The sequence below is a fragment of the Passer domesticus genome, unplaced genomic scaffold (genome assembly GCF_036417665.1).
Source record: "Passer domesticus isolate bPasDom1 unplaced genomic scaffold, bPasDom1.hap1 HAP1_SCAFFOLD_286, whole genome shotgun sequence".
Classification (NCBI taxonomy): Eukaryota; Metazoa; Chordata; class Aves; order Passeriformes; family Passeridae; genus Passer; species Passer domesticus.
In genome coordinates this window covers 18,809-42,611 of record NW_026990065.1, presented here as the reverse complement: position 1 = coordinate 42,611, position 23,803 = coordinate 18,809, and the positions used below count along the sequence as shown (strand labels likewise).

General features: G+C 52.6%; 2 protein-coding genes across 6 annotated transcripts; one reads left to right on the top strand and one right to left on the bottom strand.

Moving 5' to 3' along the window:
• Positions 1-22: 22 nt before the first annotated feature.
• On the top strand, positions 23-13,400 carry LOC135292307 (ribosome quality control complex subunit NEMF-like). Of its 2 annotated transcripts, XM_064406508.1 has the most exons (27): positions 23-590; positions 1,014-1,084; positions 1,178-1,253; positions 2,443-2,505; positions 2,678-2,755; positions 3,045-3,253; positions 3,677-3,862; positions 4,159-4,222; positions 4,675-4,763; positions 5,357-5,460; positions 5,792-5,854; positions 5,978-6,090; positions 6,971-7,028; positions 7,375-7,433; positions 7,854-7,974; positions 8,341-8,425; positions 8,462-8,656; positions 9,137-9,179; positions 9,262-9,311; positions 9,782-9,935; positions 10,195-10,272; positions 10,347-10,538; positions 11,020-11,052; positions 11,652-11,758; positions 11,830-11,873; positions 11,961-12,040; positions 12,571-13,400. In XM_064406508.1, exons 1-27 carry the CDS (start codon positions 561-563, stop codon positions 12,646-12,648), a joined length of 2,523 nt encoding a protein of 840 aa, XP_064262578.1. In that variant the 5' UTR covers positions 23-560; the 3' UTR covers positions 12,649-13,400. The 2 variants fall into 2 exon arrangements, with proteins under 2 accessions (XP_064262578.1, XP_064262577.1); XM_064406507.1 differs by having other exon boundaries at positions 24-590; positions 8,341-8,656.
• On the bottom strand, positions 13,136-23,327 carry LOC135292308 (kelch domain-containing protein 2). Of its 4 annotated transcripts, none has more exons than XM_064406510.1 (14): positions 23,169-23,327; positions 21,537-21,703; positions 20,676-20,755; positions 19,763-19,880; positions 18,666-18,781; positions 17,486-17,567; positions 17,308-17,391; positions 16,331-16,411; positions 16,198-16,256; positions 15,898-16,007; positions 15,410-15,482; positions 14,723-14,810; positions 14,374-14,426; positions 13,136-13,946 (listed from the first exon to the last, which is right to left on the bottom strand). In XM_064406510.1, the coding sequence occupies exons 2-14, from the start codon at positions 21,690-21,692 to the stop codon at positions 13,823-13,825; spliced, it is 1,224 nt and encodes a 407-aa protein (XP_064262580.1). In that variant the 5' UTR covers positions 21,693-21,703; positions 23,169-23,327; the 3' UTR covers positions 13,136-13,822. The 4 variants fall into 4 exon arrangements, with proteins under 4 accessions (XP_064262580.1, XP_064262582.1, XP_064262581.1 ...); XM_064406512.1 differs by lacking the exon at positions 23,169-23,327 and adding an exon at positions 22,991-23,146; XM_064406511.1 differs by lacking the exon at positions 23,169-23,327 and adding an exon at positions 22,922-23,141.
• Between the last annotated feature and the right edge of the window lie 476 nt (positions 23,328-23,803).

Genomic DNA, 23,803 nt, shown 5'->3' with positions numbered 1-23,803 from the left:
TTTGTGCCTGAATTGGAGATAAAATGTCACATTGTTCTGTAGTCTGAATGATTTTATTCTGACATCACCTCTCCCATGAGGCGAGTTCTGGTTGTTTGACAAGAAGAATTAATATCCAAGTCCTTATTTGTAGCAAACATTGGGGATTTGGTAAAGTAGCAGCTTTACATTTATTGGGAAATTAAAGATTTGGGTAATAAAATCAGAAAATATTTTCCTGCAGTCTTATTTTCCTCGTGTGTTTTATATTTGCCATAAATCCAGAGGATTTTTTGTTCCTACTGCATTACGGTGCAGTAAAAAAATAACTTCTCACAGCTTCTGGGTTATGCTTTAATTTCATAAAGTGCTGATATTTGTGGGGTCTTTTTTCCTCCTGAAACTTGAATAATTATGTGCTAAAAGCATCTAAATAAATTTTTTTATTAAAAGTTTCCCAGGTGTAAACTTAGACTCCTGTTTAAAATGAGCAGTAATTGCAGGGATGAAATATTTCTCCTGTTTTCTCTTCAGAAAACCTTGAAAAGGTTCTTTCAGCTCTAGAGAAAGCAGAAGAATACATGGCCCTCACTGACAACTTCAGTGGAAAGGTGGGTCTGGGGTGGGTTATCTGTGATTTGGAATTGCAGAGTTAAGCTGGCAAGCAGGAATTGCTCAGGAATTCCCAATTCCTGCTGTTCCCAGCTCTGGATTTTCTTCCTGGGTATCAGGTGCTGGTGTGGAATAAAAATTGCTTCTTTCCACAAGCTGGGCAGCAATTAAATAATGCACAGGCAGATTGTGTGAATCCTGGGACATTTGCACTTGGGATTGAATAGGTTCTGTAATAAATCCTGCAGAGAAACTCTGCATTTATGGGATAGTCCTGAGGGCTAGAAAAAGTTCACTTCTTTTTCCAGAAGAAACTGGAGTCAAAACAAGACAGTGGGGTCAGGCACAATGTTCCCTGCTGGAATTATTTATTGCTACCTAAACCTTTCCACAGACAAAATGATATTTTTGTTTGCTTTCAGGGTTATGTTATCCAGAAAAGGGAGAAGAAGCCAAGTCTGGAACCAGATAAACCAGCAGAAGATATCTACACGTAAATATTTGAAGTATTTCTTCCCTTTCTTTCTACTAATCTGCATAACAGAAATTAGTTTTCAGGTGATAATATCAAATGTGTATTTTACAGATATGAGGAATTTCATCCTTTCTTGTTTTCTCAACATTCAAAATGTCCCTACTTGGAATTTGACTCATTCAATAAGGTACAGTGCTTTTGCTGATGCTGTACTTGAGTGCTTGAATTGACTGCTGCTAAAAAGAGTAATTAAAACATAGGGCAGGGGCTGTTAATGAACACAGAGACCTTGGAAGGGATGAATCATTTCATGGATGAGTGTTTGATGAGAAAAAGCCAACCCAGCAGGGGTTTGGGCTGCAGCTGGGCAGTGCTGGCCCCTGAGCTCATCCTGCAGTGTGGAACCCGTGAGGGAGGGGGAGGCTTCCAGTCAGGGAGTCCCAGATGTTGTGTTCTGGAGAGCTGGAATCTGAGTTGTCTCTGCAGTTCACAGTTGTGCAGACATCACATTTACACTTTTCCTCTTCTTGCTCTGAAAGCCTCAGGGCTCCTATTTGGGGTTTCCTTGGGCATTGTCCTTTCTGCTGCTCGACTCATTAACATCTGGAGTCATTAACTGGCCTCTTGTTCTTGACTTTATCTCCAGAATTCCCACTCCACGCTCCTGCCCTGCTTCCTGCCTCAATTTCTGTCATGTCCCTCACTGATCACAGAACCCCGGGATGGTTTGGGCTGGAAGGGTCTCAGAACCTCCCCCAGTGCCACCTTGCCATGGCAGGGACACTTCCACTGTCCCACCTGGCCTTGGGCACTGCCAGGGATCCAGGGGCAGCCACAGCTGCTCTGGCAATTCCAGCCCAGCCAGCAATTCCCAGTTCCCAATCTCCCACCCATCCCTGCCCTCTGGCAGTGGGAGCCATTCCCTGTGTCCTGTCCCTCCATGCCTTGTCCCCAGTCCCTCTGATGATCTAAACAGCCCCAAACCTCCCTCATCTTGTGCTTTAAGCACAGCTGGAGCAGTTCTTAGGCACTCTGGGTCTTTGTGCTTTTTTAGGTGACCCAGTGGAGCAGCAGGGGTTCAGGGCAGGCAGATCTGCCTTTGCAACCATTTAATCTGAACCAAAGCAGCTTTTCCATCATTTCTTAGCTGAGCCATTGCTTGGCCACTGTTTTCCTTCTGTGTTTGCAGTGAGACTCAGCCCTGAGTGTCCTGCTGGGCTCCTCCCGTGGGAAGGGAAATGGGAAAGCTCCTGGAGGCTGTCTCAGCCCCTGTCACCTCTCTGGGTGCTTTGCAGCCCCTTCTCTGCAGGGACCCTCCTGTGCCTGCTCTGAGTCGGGCCAGCCTGGGCATTCTCCAACCTGACTCTCTCCTGCAGGCTACAGATGAGTTCTACTCCAAGCTGGAGGGGCAGAAGATCGATCTGAAGGCCTTGCAGCAGGTGTGTCCTCATCCAGCCTGGGCAGCTGGGGGGGCTCCACATTTCCAGAGGCCTCTCTTGCTTCTTGCAGTGATTACCTGATGCCATTTGGTAATGGCATCAGATAATCACTGCAAGATTATATATAAATATAATTTTATATAATTTTTTGTTGCCATCTTGTATTTAAAAGGAAAAACAAGCATTGAAGAAACTTGAAAATGTCCGTAGGGACCATGAGCACAGACTGGAAGCTCTCCAGCAGGCTCAGGTAAGACAGATTTTGGGTTTTAATTAAAAAAATGCACAATCACACCACCATGGGATGGTTTGGTTGGGAGGGAACTTCAATCCCATGCAGCTCCACGAGCAGGGACACCTTCCACTGTCCCTGGGGCACTGGGGCACTTCCAGGGATTGGCAGCACTGGAGCTGGATCTCCTCCTGTGCCACCTCTTCACTCCATCCCTGGATCCCTTCACCTCTGCTTCCATTGTCACCACAACTGCTGCTGAGCACGTGTGTGGCCGCACGGGCTGCGAGCTGCTCCTGTCCCCAAGGAAGCTGACCAGCTGAAGGGGGAGCTGATCGAGGTGAACCTGGAGGTGGTGGACAGGGCCATCCGCGTGGTGCGCAGCGCCCTGGCCAACCAGATCGACTGGGCCGAGATCGGCGCCATCGTCAAGGAGGCCCAGGCCCAGGGGGACCCCGTGGCCACGGCCATCAAGGAGCTCAAGCTGCAGACAAACCACATCACCATGCTGCTCAGGTGAGTGCGCTGCTTCAGGAGCTCAGGGGTTCAAAAATACCCCAAAATTGCTTTTCTGTAGCCAGAAGTCTTGGTGTTTTGTTTGCTGGGACGTGGCAGAGTGAATCCGTGAATTTTTGGTTACCTCGCTTTCAGAAATGGCAGTTTGTAGAATAAACTTGCTTTCAGTCAGTTCCTTGCACTGGAAAGGTTGGGCTCTTTATCTTCTGCTTTTGTTTTATTTTTTCCCCCCAAATTTGGCTGACTCCAGGACAAAAAAGGGTTGGCACATGAAGCTTCCTGCGTCTGCACAGTGTGAAGGGTTTGGAGGCTCCTTGGGCCATTTCTGAACTTCTGAGAGAATTCAGTTAAGAGCACATTGCACCAAGGATTAAAAATTAACCAGTTCTCTTATCTCAGCCTTATGATCTCATGTGTTTTTAGGAACCCCTATGTGTTATCTGAAGAGGAAGAGGAGGAGGATGGTGCTGACATAGAGAAGGAAGAAACAGAAGGACCAAAGGGAAAAAAGAAAAAGAATAAAACCAAACAGTTGAAGAAGCCTCAGAAAAACAAACCCTTATTGGTTGATGTTGATCTCAATTTGTCTGCCTATGCCAATGCCAAAAAGTAAGATTTTTCAGTAAATATGTGTTTTTTGAAGGAGAAATTTCTCTGGGTGCCTAGCTGTTGGTGATAATATTGCAGGAAGAAGGGTTTTGGGATATCTTGTTGAAAATGGAAATAGCAGCTTGTCCTGAGCTCTGGGATGGGAATTCCCTGGTGCAGGGCAGCTGCTCTGTGGCTCACATTGGTTGAGTTTTCCAGTTCTGCTCATGGAGCAAAAGGCAGAGGCCTGGGATGGTGGGAGAAGGATGAGGGAGTGGATCTGCTGGGACTTCAGGACACACACTTGTGTTTCACAGGTACTATGATCACAAAAGACATGCAGCCAAGAAAACTCAGAAGACAGTGGAAGCTGCAGAAAAGGTATTTTTTTTTCCCCTTGGATTTTAGAAGATATTTAAAAGGAAAATCCCTGCCACTGCTCAGTGGGAAATCCTGACCTGATCTGAGCAGCCCTAACAAAACATGAAAGGGAAAAACAATCACCCAGAGTTGTTCTGTTCTTGACATTTGGAGCTCAGTGGAGGATTGCAGATCCCTGATGGAGCCTCCTTTTCCACCAGTAGCACTGGGAATACTCAGAGCAGGTGGAGACACTGACAGACCAGGACTCAGAGTGCAAAATCAGTGGAAATCCTTCCAGTCCCAGAGCTGATCATTTCAGGGAGCAGCTCCAGGGTGCAGATTTAGGAGCAGGGCTGGCTGGAGCCTGCACTGGGATCAAGTCCAGAGCCATTTCCTACCAACTTTCCCAGTGTTCAGTGGGGAATTCTGTGATTCCTGCTGCATGGTGATGGTGCTTTCTGTCCAAACAGGCTTTTAAATCAGCTGAGAAGAAGACAAAGCAAACCCTGAGGGAAGTCCAGACTGTCACCACCATCCAGAAGGCCAGAAAGGTCTATTGGCAAGTACAGCTCCATTGTCCTTCTCTCATGTCCTGTGTCAGGATGGAGCTACCCTGCTGGATTAGGAGGGAGCTCTTAGGATTTCTGAGCACTGCACTTTGCATGGAGACTCCTTAAAGAGTCAGAGAATCCCAGAATGGTTCCCAGGGACAGCAGCCCAGAGCAGCTGTGGCTGCCATGTCCCTGGCAGTGTCCAAGGCCAGGCTGGATGGGGCTTGGAGCACCCTGGGACAGTGGAGGTGTGGTCCAGGGGGACTGGATCATCTTTAAGGTCCCTTCCAAACCATTCTCGGCTTCTTTGCTTTGAAAAACAAACAGATGAAACAAAACCTCAAAGCTTTTAATGATAAAAATAAAAATAAATAGGAGGGCTGTGCTTCTTGTTCCATCTCCAAATCTCCCTGCCAGTGATGTGTAGTTGCCCCATGCCTTGTTTTATGTCTCAGGCCTATGGATAGAAGTAAAAATATTTTCAGTCTCATAAATTGTAGGTGCTAAGATGGATATTTAGAGTTTTTATCAAAAACCACCTGTGCAATGTCCTGTTAGTTCCAGGTGTTACTCACACTGTGGATTTGCTGGAATTTGGCAGGTTTGAGAAGTTCCTGTGGTTCATCAGCTCTGAGAATTACCTGGTGATTGCTGGCAGGGATCAGCAGCAGAACGAGCTGATCGTGAAGCGCTACCTCAAACCAGGTGAGCCCATGGAGGCATGGGGGCTTTCCTCCTCCTTCCCACTTCTGTGAGTGCCCAGGAGTGACAGGGGAAGGTCCCTCTGCTTTGTCCTTGAGCTGGGCCTTGGATCAAAGGGAGTTTTGGTGGTGGGAGTTCCTCTGGTGCCACGGGGCGAGAGCAGCTTGGATGGGCTCCCCTCAGGAGCAGAGGAGCTGAATCTCCCTGGGACAAGGATGGGCTAAAAGGCTTCTGTGTCCCCACGCTGCCCCTTGCAGCCAGACCAGGCATTTCCATCTAACATTAGAGACTTCCTTGGGATGTGTGGATCTGAGGGAAGTCTCCTGTTTCCCAGGGGACATCTACGTGCACGCGGATCTGCACGGAGCCACCAGCTGCGTCATCAAGAACCCCTCAGGTACCTGTGGAGCCCTGGGGCTGGCATTGCCTTCCCTTGGCATGGGTGCCAGTCCTTCCTGGGAAGCTCCCAGGCCGGGTCGGGGCAGGATCTGATGGCTGCTGGTGTGCTGGGTGTTGCCAGGTGAGCCCATCCCGCCGCGGACGCTGACGGAGGCGGGGACCATGGCCCTGTGCTACAGCGCTGCCTGGGACGCGCGCGTGGTCACCAGCGCCTGGTGGGTGTCCCACAGCCAGGTGAGCACAGCCCCACCCTGCAGCACTGCTCCCCAGGGAGCTGGGGGTGAGCCCAGACAGATCCCACGGGTGTGGATCAGACTTCTGTGTGAGGGTCTGGAGATCACTCCAGAGTTGTGGTGGTTTGGTTGATGCCTCAGGTTTCAGCTTTTCTATTTTCAGATTCTGAGCTGCTTCAGTGTGTGGGGCTGGGCTCCACATCAGGGCATGGCTCTGATGGTGTGTAGTTCTGAGCTCTGTGCACAGAGCAGGGACACAAAACAATTCCTGCTCCAGCTGGGCACCAAGGACAAATGATCCCAATCCCAGCCCAGGAGCACAAAGCCCGTGGGCTGCAGAGAGAAAAACAAGCAGGGTGGGACTGCAGGGGCTGCAGCTGGAACTGGACACTGAACTGCAATGTGCACATGGAGCAGAGCTGAGCCCAGGGAGAGACCCCGGCAGCGCTCGTGCATTTTGGGGCCATTTGGGTTCATCTTGGGGGCAGCCCTGGCTGGGCTCTGGTGCTGCCCGAGGTGGATCCATGGAGGAGATCCTTGGAATCAATCCCTGCTTTATTCTGGAGCTCCATCCAGCCTCTGTCCTAGCTCAGCCTTCTCAAGGCGTCATTCCCTGAATGCTCCTGAGTAAATACTGGGTTTATTTCCTGAGTTACTCACCCAGGACTCCTAAAACACAGGGATTGGGTGTGATTGGATTGAAATATTCCTTAGGAAAATTCCCTGCTAAGGAGAGGAAGAGGCCCTTGGATATGGAATCCTGCAGAGCTGTTCCCAGGAGTTCAGCTCCTGTTCAGCCAGTGTTTCTCTTGGTGCTGTTGTCACCTGATGTTGGCCTTCTGTCACAGAGATTTTTTACAGTTTATTGTGGTTTTTTTTAGGTTTCTAAAACTGCCCCCACGGGAGAATATCTCACTACTGGCAGCTTCATGATCCGAGGTGAGGCACAAGGGAGCAGTGGCACTGGGATGTTTTCCCAAAACTGCTGGGCTGTCCTGCAGTGGCAGCAGATCCCAATCTTCTTCTAAGAGGTGAATTATCCCAGAAATCTGTTGGGAATGGCTTAGTCTGAGTATCAGGCAGCTGCAGCAGCAGTTTGAGCTGAGCCCTGGGCAGAAGTTCATTAACTCAGCTGCTTTTGAGCTCTCCTGTTCTCATCCCAGAGATAAAAAAGCCCCAGTGTAATTTTTTGGTAGCCTGAAGCCTCTAATAAAAATGACTTTTGGAAGTACATCCTGCAGCATGGTGCTAAACCTCCTCATGAGACTCTCCCTTTGTTTTTCAGGGAAAAAGAATTTCCTTCCACCTTCCTATCTGATGATGGGCTTCAGCTTCTTGTTTAAGGTACAGCTTTTCCCATGCAGCTCCTGCTGGCTTTTGTAATTTGCTTTGAGCTGCAGGAGGTTTATTTTCTGCATCTTGCTTATCAGAGTATTCCCAATTACTTCTTTTCCCACTGGGAAAAATCCCATAAAGAGCTTCTTGCTGATAATGGCTGTGCTTTCATTTCCATCTCAGCCCAGTGTGCTCTGTCTGCATCCCAAGCAGACTCTGGGCCTTCCTGCCTCTGCCAGGGCTGTGCTCCCAGCTCTGTTTGGAATCTGAACATTCCTGTGTGTCCCCCTGGCTCGTGGGCTTGGCACACTTGGGTCTGGTTCGACTTTCTTGCCTTTTGATGGCAGGAAGTGTTCAAAAGGGAAGAAAGGCTGAGTGAGGTGTTGTGTGAGCATCCCCAGGCCTGACGCAGAGGCTCCTCGTTCCCAGGTGGATGAGAGCTGTGTCTGGAGGCACCGCGAGGAGAGGAGGGTCAAGGTGCAGGAGGAGGAGCTGGACACGGTTCCCAGCAGTGCCAGTGAGCTGCTGGCTGAGGACGTGGAGCTTTTAGGTATGGGGGCCCTGGGGGATCCCTCAGGCCCTGGCTGATCCCACAGTTGGGATCACTGACAGGACAAAGGGGAATTGTTTCACACTGGCACAGGGCAGGGATGGGTGGGATATTGGGAATTGGGAATTCCTGGCTGGGAGGGTGGGCAGGCCCTGGCACAGGGTGCCCAGAGCAGCTGTGGCTGCCCCTGGATCCCTGGAAGTGCACAAGGCTGGACAGGGCTTGGAGCAGCCTGGGATGGTGGGAGGTGTCCCTGCCATGGGAGGGGTGGCACTGGAGGAGCTTTAATGTCCCTTCCAACCCAAACCATCCTGGGATGATGGATCAGTTCGGTGTTCCTGTGTTTTCCTGCCCTGGATGCCCCAGATGGAGGAGACAGCAGCAGTGAGGAGGAAAAAGCCGAGGCTGGGGAAGCTCCAGGGGATGTGGAAGCTCCAGAGGATGTGGAAGCTCCAGAGGATGTGGAAGTTCCAGAGGATGTGGAAGCCACAGCTGAGAGCACCCAAGAGGAGGGCAGAGCTGAGCAGGAAGGAGGGAACACTCCTGCTCCAGAGGCTGACTCCGAGGAGGAGGAGGATGGAGACTCTGAGGAGGAGCATCCAGAGCCCAAGGGGGAGGTGAAGGAGGAAGAGGTGAATTATCCAGACACCACAATCGACCTGTCACACCTTCAGCCCCAGAGGTGAGAGAAGCAGCAGCTGGGGCAGCTGAGGGTCCCCTAAAGCACTGCCAGGACAAGGCTGGGATGCTCTGCCATCCCTTCTTTCCACACTCAGCAATGGGAATGCTGGAGACTGAGCCCTGAGCTGCCTCTGCTCTGCTGAGGCTGTGGGATGAGCTCGGCTCCCTCTTGTCCCTGGGACTCCTTGGAGGGTGCAGGGAGCAGGGATGGCTGAGGCCCATGGGAAGCTGCTCTCTGGGGCTCCCTCGGTGCCCAGGCTGTGTTTGGTGCTTGTGTGTGTGAGAGGAGCTGGCAGAGAGCTAGGATTGTTTTCTAAAGTGAATCCCAGTGTTCCTGCCTTTTCCAGTCACCCAAGCTGGGATTGCCAAGCTCTGGAAAGCTGAAAGTTAGAACCAGGCTGCTGAATTTGGGCTGTGCTTGGTGTGTCCATGGTGAGCTGCCCTACGTCTGCTGATGAGCTCCTTTTCCTTGTCCCCACAGATCCCTGCAGAAGATCATCCCCAAAGAGGAAGAGCCCAGCTTGGTAAGGTGCCCGCTCCAGGGGTGGCCCAGGGCAGTGGGAGCTGCTGGGCAGGACCTGCCCTGAGCTGCCTTTCCCTCCTCAGGGTGACAGCAGGGCCCAGGGCCGGAGGCACCTCTCTGCCAAGGAGAGGAGGTGAGAGCCCCTGGCTGTTCCAGGGAATCCCAGGGTGGTTTGGGTTGGAAGGGACCTTAAATCCCATCCCATTCCACCCCTGCCATGGCAGGGACACTTCCACCATCCCAGGCTGCTCCAAGCCCTGTCCAGCCTGGCCTTGGGCACTGCCAGGGATCCAGGGGCAGCCCCAGCTGCTCTGGGTAAATGCTTCTTCCCCATTCCCTCCCCATGGCCTGGGCACATCTGTACCCACCCCAGTCCATGCCCGTTGTCCATCCTGCATTTCCAGGGTGTGGTGCTGCTCCTGTCCTTTGGGAATGCTGGCTTGGGAACAGTTTTACTGGTGGGAGGGAGAGGTTTTTCTGAGGAGGGGCTGTTTCCAGTGTTCTCTGGGTCCCTGTGGCAGGGAATGAGGGTGGGAATGCTGTCAGGAGAGCAGCAGCTTCTCTCATCACAGCAGATGAGGGTGTTGTGACTGTTCCCCTTAGAGAAATGAAGAAAAAGAAGCAGCAGAACAACTCTGAGAACTCGGAGCTGTGTGAAGAGAAGCAGAAGGAGACAGAGCCAGAGCCCCAGCCTGTGGCTGCTCCCAACTGCCCCAAGGCAGCTCCAGCCCCCCAGCCCATCAAGCGGGGCCAGAAGGTGGGCAGGGAGCAGGGGGAGCTGGCTGAGCTGTTGGCATGGGAACAGGGAGAGCAATGCCAGGGTTTGGGATCTGTGGCTGCTTTGAGGGGGCTCCCATGATGGTGCTGGGGTTAGCACGGAGCTCACTGGAACCAGTGCCTCGCTTACTGGTGAACTGCTCTGAAAGTCTGGGATACTGGGGAGGAAAGAGCATCTGTGCTTGCAGTGCTCTGCTAAAAGTTGTCATTTCTGAAGCTGTTGGTGTTTCCTGCTGCAGAGCAAAATGAAGAAGATGAAGGAGAAGTACAGGGACCAGGACGAGGAGGACCGGGAGCTCATCATGAAGCTGCTGGGGGTGAGGGGGCACTTGTCCCTTCCCCGGGGTGTGGTGGCTCTGGTCACCAGCCCTGACCACCTGTGTCACCACAGTCTGCAGGCTCCAACAGGGAGGACAAAGGGAAAAAAGGCAAGAAGGGGAAGACAAAAGAAGAGGCAAAGAAGCAACAGCAGAAACCCAAACCCGTGCATCGTGCAGCAGGAGGGGGCAAGGAGACCCTCCCAGCAGGAATTGTGCTGCACGAGGCACAGGAGCCAGCCCTGGATGAGCTGCAGGAGGACAAGGTGAGGAGTGAGATGGGAAGGTGAGCAGCTCTCTCCTCACTTGTCCATGTGTCTGTCCCTTACTGGGGTTTTGTGGCTCCTGGGAGGCTGAGCAGCTCCCCTTGGATTTTGGGCACTGTGGAGAGCTCTGTGTTTGCTGCCAGGGCTCAGGGAGCCCACTGGATGCCAGAGCAGCCCCAAGCCCTGCAGCAGTCCCTGTGGGACCCAGCTCCCAGCCCTGCTGCTGGGGTTTGCTATCTCTGAGCCCATCTCCTCCTCCCAGCTCGGCGTGTGCCAGGCAAATCAGAGGTTGGAAAGCAACACTCCACCCTCCCTCCCACGGCAGAGGGCTGCTCTCACCTTGTTGTGCAAGGAGCTCAGTCCTCTTTGCAGGGAGAATGGGGCTTTCTGGGCCTGCTGATTAAAGAATTTCTTGGGAAAGGGGAGGCAGAAGCTGCTCTGCTTTCTGCAGGCCTGATGTGTCCTCTGTTTGTGTGTGCAGGAGGAGCAGGACCAGGAGCAGCCAGGACTGGAGGTAAATGCTCATTCTGTGAGGGCTGAGGTGGGGCTGTGCTCCTGCTGGGACTGGGACAGGGAGCCCTCCAGGACTGTTTGAACCCACTTTAATTGTATTTTAAAAATTAACCTCCTTTTCTGCCTGCCCTGCTCATCTCCACATCCCCTTAAACCCAGAGCTGGCTCCAAGGACGTTTGCCCTTGGTTTTGCCTTGGTGGCTCTGGAGGATGACACAGTGAGCGCTGCAGGTTTAGTTCAGAAGTTTGTTTACATGTAAAATGTAAAACTTTTCTGTAATTACTTTTGTGTAATGACAGGCTGTGGGTGTTGCCCAGGGCTGGGAATAAGTGAATTCCTTTAAATTCCTCCATGGAGGAGGATAACAGTGTCTGCTGGGGGAGCTTTGGGTGACCCAAGACCCAGCCAAGGATGTGATTTTAGTGATGAAACACATCAGTCACAAATCCTGGCTTGGGAATTCCATGCCCGTTCCATGCTCATGGAACCATGGAATGGTTTGGCTGGAAGGGCCCTTCAGGGCTGCCTGTTGCCACCTGCTGCCCCGTGCCTCCAGGGAGGGCAGAGCACAGGTGCCAGTGGAGCTCTTTGTGTCCCAGGAGAGCGAGGCCCTGCTGGACTCCCTGACGGGGCAGCCCCACCCCGAGGACATCCTGCTCTTCGCTGTCCCCATCTGTGCTCCCTACACAGCCATGACCAACTACAAGTGAGTGCAGCACCTTCCTGGGGGGCACGTGGTGCCTTGGTTGTATTGACAGAAGCCTCTCCTCTGGGCAGGTATAAAGTCAAGCTCACCCCGGGCACGCAGAAGAAGGGCAAAGGTAGGGTGTGAGCGCCTGACTCCTGAGCTCTGCCTGCTGCAGGCAGTGGGGGAGTCCAGCTGTTTCACTCTTCCCTGTGTTTTCCAGCTGCCAAGATTGCCTTGCACAATTTCATGCAGTCCAAAGAAGCCAGTGCCCGGGAGAAGGATCTGTTCCGCAGCGTGAAGGTGGGGCTGGCTCTGTGTCCCCTCTGCAGAGCAGAGCAGAGTGGCCACAGCTGCCACTTTGGGAGGAAATGCTGCCAAAACATTGTGTGCTGCTGGGTTTGTTCAGCAGTAGTTTGTACTCCTGGGGAAGGTCAGAGAGTCCTGCAGTGCTTTGGGGTGGAAAGGATCTTAAAAAGCCATGGGCAGGGACACTTCCCACTACCCCAGGCTGCTCCAAGCCCCATCCAGCCTGGCCTTGGACACTCCCAGCTCCTCTGGGAAAGCTCTGCTGCCCAGGCTGGGGAGGACCAGGAGAAGCTGAGCCTCAGTGGGAGCACTGGGCCTTCTGTGTCTGCACTGTGTCACTGCCTGACAAAAGCAGCATCTCCAACAAACCCTCTGGGTTTGGAATTCCTGGAGCAGGGCAGGAGCTTGCACTGGAGCTGAGGTTGGAGATGTCCTGGTGCTCACCGGGGCCAAGGAGAGGATCATGCCAGTGCTCCAGAAAGGCTTTCCTGCTGTGGTCACTTCTCCTCTCCCCTGTTCCCTAGGACACAGATCTGTCAAGAAATATTCCTGGGAAGGTGAAAGTGTCTGCACCTCACCTCCAGAACATGAAGAGGAAGTGATTCCATGCTGGGGGCTCTGGCCCCACACCAGACCCGGGGCTGGGACAGACAGACACAGAGCCAGGACCAGGACTGAATTCCAGCAGCCAGGGCCTGCATTCCTGCTGGTTTAGCTGGACTCTGATACTACAAATTGCAGATAAAAGTGGAATTAAATTGCTGGCATTTGGTCAGGAATGTCCTCCCCTGCTGCTGCTTCTCTCTTTGAGCGCTCGTTCCCCTCTGCTGGGCCAAGGCTCTGGAATTTGGGGCAGGAAAACTCCAGGGTGTTCAATTCCAGAGCCTCCAGGAGGGCAGTGCCAGTGGAGAACGCTTCCTTTGGGAAGGTGGAATCTTGTTTCCCCCCAAACATCCCCTGGCTGTGGAGAGAGGAAGGTGCAGGCTCAGATCCCCCCAGCCCAGCTGTGCCAGAACCTGTGGAGGGGAGGAAGAGCAGGGCTGGGAGTCAGGATAAACCCCCAGGATCTCAGGAATTACAGCACAGGAATTGTTCTACAAGTCAACGTTTTTAATTAGTTTTTGAAGACAGCTTAAAACATGATTCCCCCTTCCCCACAGCAGCACAGCCTGGCCCTGTCCCCCGTGTCCCCTCTCCATGTCCCTGCAGCCAGGGGACATCCCTGGGGCTATTCCAGGGGCAGGGAACAGGCACAAACTCTCAGTTACACTCGCAGGGCAGAATATCTGCTACCTAAGGTTCACAACTGAAGTTCCACAACATAAAAATTCCAAAAAAAAAAACCAAAACCAAACTACAGCCAAGCAGAAAGTAGTGGTGCTTTAACATCTCAAGGTTTACGACAGTTTATCGACCGACAACGGGACAACCTCCAGATCCTCCTTCTAACTTCCAGATCCTGCTTCTCTGACCTTAAGCATCTGTGGCAGAACGTGAAGCTGTGCACCAAACACCACTAAAGCAACACTGCAGAGCCGTGCTGTGCTCGGCATTCCCAGCTCTGTCCCCATGGACATCCCCCCGCTCTCGGGGTCGGCCTCACCCCTCGGGGTGCACAACCCCACGCCTGCTTACAGCTGAAGCTCAGGCTCCTCTGGCATCAAACACATTTATTGGAACATCTCACACAAAAATAGGTTCTCTCTAGGCCATTCACATGCACGGGAGGGCGAGAAGCAACTACCTACACACAGAGGGTTGAGCCCGCGGGCCGGCTCAGGAGCCCGAGGTGTTGTTGCTGCCGAAGCGCTGGTTCACGCTGTGCAGCAGGTGCTTGGGCAGGCAGTGCCACGAGCTGGCCAGCATCTCCTTGAAGCAAATCACGGCCTCCAGGCACAGCCTGCAACACGGGGCTGCTGTCAGCAGGGAGGGGCGGCGCCGGGAGCTTGTGCCAGGGCTGCTGAGTGAGGGGAATCCTCCACCTCAGCCCTGGCTGCTGCTCCGGCGGCGTTCCGTGGAGGCAGAAATGGTTGCCAGTATTTTGGGAACATGAACAGGTCTAATGGTGACTCTGCCCCACTTGTCTTAGGATCCCAGAATGGTTTGGGTTGGAAGGACTTAAATCCCATCCCGTTCCACCCTTTTTCCAGGGGCAGGGACACCTTCCACCATCCCAGAGTGCTCCAAGCCCCCAACCTGGCCTTGGATGCTTCCAGGGATCCAGGGGCAGCCACAGCCACACCAGGGCCTCCCCACCCTCCCAGGAGTTTCCTCCTGCCAGCTAAGCTGGGACACGACAGTTCCATGCTGAAGTCTTGCCCTCTTACCTTACGAGAGATCTTGGCTGGAGGGAGAACACCAGGATTTCGTTACTGTGAGCCTGGAGAGAGGCAGAGACACAGAGAGAATTGGTTCTGTGGGCTCTCAGCAGCAGCCAGAGCAGCCCAGGCTCACACAGCCAGGGAATCCCACAATGGCTGGGTTGGAAGGAGCTTAAAGCTCATCCCACTGCAGCCTGCCTGGGCAGGGACACTGCAGGCAGCCTTCAGGTTTCCCAGCCTGAGGCATCTGCACCGAGGGACATTTCCCCCTCAGGCTTTGTCCGTGCACCTTTGTGATCCCCACGAGATCAGCACTGCAGATCCCACGGGAAAGGGAAGCTCAAAACCAACTCACAGCTTTGGAATGGGCCAGAAGGTTGTTGGCACAGCCCCCAAAGATGATCACCTCGCCCTCCTCGCTGGCACAGGCCGTGTGCCACAGCCTGGGAACAGAGAGCAGCACTGCATTAACCCAAACCCAGCCCTGGGAAGATCCCTCCTCATCCCAGCCAGGCCACAGGGGGAAAACCAGGAAGCAGCAGTGCTGTAACTCCTCAGCCTGGCTCAGGTCACTTCCCTAAGCAGAGGGAGGAAGACTCGTGTTTCCCATGCCACACTGCTGCATCACAGAGGTTGTGGGGCTTTAAATGGCACGTCACCAACTCCTGATTCCTCAGCAGGAAGCCAGGAACAGCCCTGGCTGTGCACAGGATGAGCCCCTGGCAGGACCCTGGTGACACCAGCCCGTGCCTGCGTGGGGGCAGAGCAAGGATCTGGTTCCAGTTAGCACTGCCAGATCAAACCCCAAATCCCAGGATCAAACCCTAAATCCTGTGCTTCTTGCTGTTTCACAGGCTGCCTGCCCTGTGTGGCCCTGACCTGGAATTCTGGGAGCACACAACAACCTGCACCTCTGGGACACATGGTGGGACCTCTGGGACACAGGGTTGTGAGAAGGAACCAGGGTCCCCTCTCTGACAGCCACCACCAGGGGTTTCCACACCCCTTCTGTACCCAACTTCCAGGGAATAGTCTGCCATACCTTGGTTTTTCAGAGTAGTTATGCTCAAACTGTACCCACTCGTTCTTGCTGATACAATAAATCCAGGCATCACCTGAAAACAAGCAAATTCCCAGATAAAAGCAGGGTTCTGTCAGTTCTGGAAGTTGCTGCAATATACAAATACTCTGGTGTAGCACATCCCATTTCTGTTCTTAGATAAATCAAGTATTTTAGGAAAAACCTTATAAAATACTGGCTCCTGTTTGACAACAGGTGTTTAATGCAACAGAGATTCATGGGGGTGAAGGTGGAGAACTGTAAAGCTGTCACCAATTCACCAAGTGCAATTTGCACTTTCAGATACATTTTTGGAGCAGATCAGTTGCTGGAAGTTCTAATCTCAGCAACTCCTGCTCTGCGGAATGAGGAGTTGGAGCACACAGGAGGAATTCAGAAGGAATTCAAGGCAATCATCCCAGCTGTTCCAGAGCACAAAGCCACCACCAAATCCCTTTGGAATGACTTACTCAGGGGCTGCTTGTCCGTGGTGAAGCCTCCAAAGAGGAAGAGGTGATCCGAGGAAATGGGCGTTAAGGAATGCCACGAGCGGCCCACGGGGCAGATGCCTTGGGTGAGTCTGGATGGCAATAAAAACACCCCAAATCACCATCAGGGACAGCAAAACCCCTCTCTTTTTCCTGCCCTGATTATTTTTCAGGATATTGTTATTCCTGGGATTATTATCTGCAGGACACTGCAGTGACCCAAGGACAATTTGAATTTCTTTAGACACCAAGAACTCCACATGGATCCAGTCTGACACCCACATTTCATTCCACTCCCACGTGTCCAGGTTCAGGTAGTAGAAGTCGTTCATTCTGGACTCCTGCAAGAGAGCAGAGCGTGGCTCAGCCTGCTGCTGAGGCCCGGGCTGAGCAGAGCTGAACCAGGCTGCCTTACCCTGTATCTGCCTCCAAACACGTAGCCCCTGTTCCCAACCGTGGCGCAGGCGTGGGCGGCGCGAGGGGACGGGGTCTTGCCCTGGGGAGGGACAGGGACAGCACAGATCAGTCACCAAGGACAAGAGAGGCTCAGCCCCACTCAGATTTAAGGCCAGCAGGGATCAGAGTGAAAAACCACGGCCAGTAAATCATCCTGTGGGCAGTTTTTTGATGGATGGAAGATCAGAGAACTCATTAAAAATGGGGTTTATTTCTTCCCTCTTGAAGTGTATAAATTCTGATTTTAGCACAGGGTTCAGCCACAGAAGACAGACTGTAAATGAGACAGCAACATAATAAATCCTTAAATTCATAAATCAAAGTGTCCAAGGCCAGTTTGGAGCAACCTGGGCGAGTGGAAGGCGTTCCTGCCCATGGCAGGGGTGGGACTGCATGAGTTTTAAGGTCCCTTCCCACCCAAATCATTCTGGGATTCCATTAAACACCATCCTGGGATTCCATTAAACACCATTTTTCTTGAGTTTCTGAACCACTCAAGACCTGTATGAAGCAATCAGAGCAATTCTTTGGCAATCTGGAGCTCCTCGTCTCACATTTCACTTCCTCCAACCCTGTGGCAACACCAGCCCATTTCCCTGTTCCTGAACACTCCAAATGTGTGTATTTGCAATTAGCAGTGTTTAATTGTCTCCTGACCACAATTCAGCCCCCCAGGGACAGGAGCCAACCATCCCTGGCACTGAGGGTGACAGCAAACCCCAGTGCCCTGAGCACAACGCAGCTGTGGCATCGACCAAAGCAAGGGACAGGAAAAAATGGACAAAGACAGATCTAAAGAAAAGGCAAATTTCCTCTTTTTGCACAGTGAATCTGTCTAAAGGAATGGTTTAAATTCAGTGGAAATGGCTCCAAGAACACTCCTAAATAACATTACTGAGCTGTGACTTGATTAACTGACAGCAAACCATTAATTACCGTAGTTATGGGCTGGCTCCAAGTGAAAGTTTCAAGGTCCAGAATGTGCACATGGTCATTCCACCCTCTAGGAAGACCTGAATTCTTAAAAAAAAAATACATAAAGAAGCAACAATTTTTAACAAGCACTGATGAAACAGTAAAAATTGAACCAGAAATGGCTTCCAGGGTTACTTACCCAAAAAGAAGTTTCATCGAATTCAAACGTTCCACGTTGCTTCCCCTCAGGAAAATAGCCATAGCCTCCAAAAAATATCAGCCTGGAGGAAAACACAGAGCAAGAGCTGTGAGAAATTCTGTCACATCTGTTAATATAAATATAAATAGAGGCTGTGCTCAGAAAACCAGGGAAGCTCCTTGGTTTCCCAGGTGAGGGCTCTGTTTGTGGCCTCACTGACCCTCCCACCCACCCTGGGTCCCTCTGGAGCTGTTTCCAGCCCCAGGCTCCCAAGCTCTGCTCCACTTCCAGATCTCTGAAGCTGTCAGGGTGTGCAGCCTGGCCACTGCACAGTGGCCTTTGTCACATTGTTCTCCTGCAGTTTCAGTGGGAATTACCTCCAAGTTTTACTTCTGGGGTTCAGCCTGTGTTAGGAACTGGCATGGCCTTGCCAGAAATTCCCACAGGATTATGGAGTGACAGAAAACAACCTGCAGCACCTAATTAACCACCCACAACTGCAGCCCTGCAGAGATTCTCATCTCAGCTGATGCTATCAGGTGTGCTAATGAGAGCTCGCTCCCCACATCAAGGAGCTGAAAAAGCAGCACTGAGGGCAATTCCACAGCACCACGGAGCATCCCCGGCTGGAAGGGACACACAAGGGGTGTGTCCCTTTCCTGAGTCTCTGCAGCAAATCCCACAGCAAGTCTAACTGGGAGCTCTCTCCACGGAGTGGCCAAGGCAGCACAAGAGTTAAACTCCAAAATCCCAGAATGGTTTGGATTGGAAGGGACCTTAAACCCCACTCAGTGCCACCCCTGCCATGGCAGGGACACCTCCCACTGTCCCAGGGTGTCCCAGTGTCCAGCCTGGCCTTGGGCACTGCCAGGGATCCAGGGGCAGCCACAGCTGCTCTGGCAATTCCAGCCCAGCCAGCAATTCCCAGTTCCCAATCTCCCACCCATCCCTGCCCTCTGGCACTGGGAGCCATTCCCTGGCTCCTGTCCCTCCCTGCCTTGTCCCCAGTCCCTCTGCAGCTCTCCTGGAGCCCCTTCAGGCCCTGCCAGGGGCTCTGAGCTCTCCCTGGAGCCTTCTCCTCTCCAGGGAACATTCCCAGCCAGCCCCAGGGTGACTGCAGGGAGGAGGAGGAGGAGGAGGGAGAAGCCAAGAGAGAGCAGGGCCCTGGCTGGGGCCTCACCTGTTCTTGTGCACCCACACCCCCAGCTTGTCCTTGGACGAGGGGGGCACCCCCTGGCACTCCACTCTCACCCACTGCAGCACTTTGTCCGTGGATCTGGCATTCAACATGTAGAACTGGGAAAATAAAGAGATTTTTTAACTCACAGTCAGCTTAAAGCTTAAATCTGCTGTTAAAATAGCAACTTTTAATTTACGTGTGTTGGTATAGAAAAGTAATAAATGAAAAGTTCTTTTCCTAGCTGAAAAGTAGAGCACTGAAAATATTTGCAACAAAAGATGGATTCACAAATCAAAAAGTTCTGACCTTTTTGCAACCTCAAACACCTTTACACCACTAACAGGGTTCTGGGCACTGAGTTTCAGCATCCAAAAGCTGTTGTGGGATACAGTGAAGGTGTGTAGAGAGCACAATCATTTTACAACTAAAAAATGGTTCAGAAGTTTACAAAGTGACATTTTTTAATGGTATTACACCTTCCCTGCATTCAGGAAGAGAACCAGCTGCTATGCTCACATACAAGAACTGAAATGTGAGAATGCCACAGCAGGAAGGGAAGAAATCACCCCTTACAAATGAGGTTTGTTTCAAACTGTCTGCAAGAACTTTCCAACTCCTAGTTTATGTTTACAAAATAAATATATGATCTTATATTTAAATGGATAAACTACATATTCATATAGACCAAAACTATTTAATTTAAACCACATTGCCAGACTATCAGAAAAGATCATTAATTAATTCTAGTTGAAGGGGTGGTGATGGGTCAGTGATCTTGGAGGACTTTTCCAACATGAATGATTTTGGGATTCTGGGATTACCACAGACTCCAGGGAACAGAAACACTTCAAGCCACCCCACACCAGTTCCAGATCAGTTCCTGATATTATTCAGGCAACTCTGGCAACTCCCATCTTTTAAAATCAGCAAACTCAGAGGCAGGGACACAATCCAATTGCTGAGGGGAATTGCACAAGGACAGAAGTGATGCCAGCTGGGGGTGTTCCTGCAGTGCTGTGAGGCTTCCAGGGCACAACCCCCATGGGAAAGGATTATGTTCTATTATTCTTTTATTCCATTAGGAAGGCATTCCTGACCTTGTTGGTGTTGCCCCGGGCGTGGTGCCCCCCGAAGAGATAAAGCACTCTGTCCACACACACGGCACAGCTGCCAGACATGGAGGGGGGAACATCTCCCTCAGTCTTGCTCTTCTTCCTGCAAAAACCAGGGTGGGATCCCTCACCTGCTCCCAGGGAACAGGGATGGCCTTCTTTGGAGGGTTTTGATTACCACAGTTCCCAGTTCTTCCCACCTTTTCAGATGTAACAATTCACAAAACTGCTATGATGGAGGGGTGGGGAAAAGGCAGTTCAGTTAATGCATGGGTTTTCTGGGGGTAGGAATCCCATCTGCCCAGCTCAGGAGCTTGGAATGCTCAGAATCCTCAGGCAAAGAGGATTCACCTGTGTAAACTGCAGGTTCCCACTTTGCTCCTGGATTTTTCCTGTTTGTAAACGTCGTAACCACAGAGAGGAGATTCCAGCCCGTGCCCCAGGCTGTCCCTGACCCCAGGGAGGGCTGGCATTGACTTCCTGCAAAGCTCTGAGCAGCTTCTGGGGCTGCATCAACCTTGAAAAACAACTCCTGACAAGGCCGAGAACTCAACAGGGATTCCCTGACCACCACTGGCATCAGAAGTGGCACAAACACAATTGCCAGCTGCAGGACAATTCCCTGTCCCAGGAATCCCAAAACACCTCACACTGATGGTCACACACTCCTGTCCAGGCTGCCTGGCCCAGCTGCCTCACCTACTTCATCCTGGAAAAACATATTGGATGCTTTCACAGAAAAAAAAACAACAACCCAAACCTGAAATCTTTGACACACTTTTACAAGAGTTTGATAGGTGGGAACAAAGAGGTCAGGGGATTCTCTCCCTGCTCAGTCCCTTTCCACACCAATTCAAGGATTTATCAGATTTTCCCCCAAATGAATGATTTACTGTACCATCTTCCAGTTTCCATGTTGTAGATCCATATTTCATCCCTAGGCAGGTAGAAGTCATAAAACCCCCGGACCTGGGCGTTCTGCAGGACAGGTCAGAGAAGGAAAAGCAGGGTTAGGAGGGTGTTTGCCACATGGAATTACAGACTCCAGGGAATGTCTGCACCCCTCTGGGACTAATCCCAGCACAGATCACAGCAGGAGCAAAGCCTGTGCTTCCCACACTGCTGTGGAGAGCAGCAATCAGCCTAATTTAGCACCTGCTGGGGACAATCAGCTCCCAGCAGAGCCAGACGGGTAAATGGAAGTTAAACCTCTGTTTTACAGCCTGAGCCAGGGAGCAGAAATGAGCCCAAAGCTCCTTTTTCATTCCCCCACCCCCTCCATGACAGGAGTTCATTTACTGAGTTCACTTTCAGTGAAACTGAAACTGAGTTTCAGTGACAATGACTTTGTCACTGAAATGATTTTGTGGCGCCGCAGCACACGCACCCCCCTGTGTGACAACAACAAACCTGGGATCCTTGCCACCCCAAAAAATTACCACCCAAAATGACAAATTAGCATTACAAAATGCAATTACAAATTACTACCCAAAAATACGGTTGTGCAAATAAAATCACCACTCCCAGGGTGCACAATTCCCATCAGACAATACTCCCTTCACCTCTTCCCAAAGGCAAACGACACCCCAAAAATCCGTGCATCTGCCAAGCTTTAACACCCGTGATTTATTCCAACGTTGCAAAACACCCCTGGGGGCCGTGTTACAAACTGCTGGCTGGAGCTGTTCCGGGGGAGGAATAACTCCCCAGAGCCGCGCCCGGGTGGATGGAAGGGCCGGTTCCCAGGCTGGAGCTGTACCTTGTATCCTCCCCAGACGTACATGCAGCGCCCGTCGGTGACGGCCACGTGCCCGCTGCGCTCCGCGGGGCTGTCGTTCTCCAGCTGCTCGAAGCCCTCCTCGGCCGGCGCCGGCAGCTCCTCGTCCGCCGGCAGCTCCTCGTTCTCGTCGGCCATCTCGGGACGTGCTGCAGGCACAGGGACGCGGAATTCCCTCAGCTCCCGGCCCGGCACAGACCCCCCTGCCTGGGCATCCCTGCGCAGACCCCCGGCAATCCCAGCCTGGCATCCCTGGCAGCTCCTGGATCGCTGGCAGCCTCGGGAATGTCACCATTCCCCGGGGAGCCTGGGCAGTGCCAGCACCCTCTGGAATAGTGGAACCTTTCCCTGGTATCCCTGACACAGTGTGGGGCTTGGAAAAGCCGGGATGGAGTCAAAAATGTTCCAGGCAGGGACTCCTCAGGGGAGCACGGCCTGTAATGGTTACAGCTGCCAGTGTGACCCAAAGTGTCCGTTTTTAAAAATATTTAAAATCTGCTCTATAAATACTTCGATTTATTTGCCCAGAGAAGCTGTGGCTGCCCCTGGATCCCTGGAAGTGTCCAAGGCCAGGCTGGAGCAGGCTGGGACAGTGGGAGGTGTCCCTGCCCATGGACAAGATGAGCATTAAGGTCCCTTCCAACCACACCATTCCAAAAATCCCCACGATGTCAAAAAAAAAAAAAAAAAAAAAAACCAAAAAACCCCCCCCCCCCCCAAAAAAAAAAAAAAAAAAAAAAAAAAACCCACACAAAAACAAAAACCCCCAACACCAATCCAAAGGGAAATAAATTTGACAGCTTTGCCCACAACAGCAGCAAGTCCTAGAGCTCTTCGGTGTCCCCCACACAAACCTTCCACAGCGGCTCAGGGCAGGACAATGTCCCCATCCCACACAAAATCCCACAGAGCCGATGTCCCCATCCCACACTAAATCCCACAGAGCCGATGTCCCTGCTCCAGACCCGTGCAGACACCAAACCCCAGCCTGTGCTGGGAAAACACGGCTCCAAAGCCCAGGGAAGCCAAACAGCCCAAATTTGTGCCCCCAAATCCAGGGAAAAGGACCTCAGAGGGGCAATCACACCCTGCATCCAGGCTGGATACTCTGCTGCTCCCACACGCCGCTCCTGAGGGGTTTTTGCTGTTTAATTTTCTCCACTCCCGCCACGGAGACGCTGCACCACCTCCGGGGGGTTATCTCTGAGCTTTAATTACGATTTCTAATTTAGATTAGCAAGCCTTGCCCACAGCCCCGTGAAACCGGCCTGCTTCGAGCTAGCGGTGTCCTCACCGCCTGGGAGAAACAACAGCGACATAACATTTATCTAGAACAGACACGCACAACATTCTGTTGCTCATTTTACCCCTCAGACACGCTGGGCCGCGTCCCTTCAGCCATCTCCCCCTCAGCTCTGCCCGCTCCCCTCACACACCGCAGCCGGCGGCTCCTCACGACCGCCTCTCCTGTCGCGACATGCCCGAGCCAGGGCGGGCCCCTCGCCACACGCTCAACTGCCGCGACATGGCGGCCGCCCGAGCGCCGCCCGCCGCTGTTACCGGCCCGAGCCCGCCCGCGTCCCTCGGAGCCCCCGAGCCCCGGCCCGCTCCTACCGCGGCCCCGCTCCTGCCCTCAGCCGCGGCCGCGCCGCAACATCCGCCGGGCGGGCGGCACCTTCCGGCGGCAGCGCGCAGGCTCCGGCTCCCGAGCGGCCCCGAAATTAACCCTGGCAGCGTCTGAAGGGCCCCCGAAACTCACCCCGGGGCACCGGGCAGCCCGGGGTTAACTCTGGCAGCGTCTGAAGGGCCCCCAGAATTAACACTGGGGCACCCGCGCACGCCGGAACTCACCCTGAGGGGACCCGAACCGCCCCAGAATTAACCCTGGGAGCGTCTGAAACACCCCAGAATTCACCCTGAGGGCACCTGAATCACCCCAAAAAATCACTCTGAGGGCACCCGAACCGCCCCGAAATTAAGCCTGAGAGCGTCTGAATTATCTCAGAATTCACCCTGAGGGCATCGGCACCCCCAAATTCACCTGGGGGCACCCGGGCTCCCCAAAGTTAACCCTGGGAGTGTCTGAACCACCCCAAAATTAACCCTGGAGCACCTGGGCATGCCAAAACTCACCCTGAGGGCACCTGAACCACCCAATCAACACTGGGGCACCCCAAAAATCACCTTGGGGGCACCTGAACGACCCCACAATTAACACTGGGACACTCAGGCCTCCATAAATTCAACCC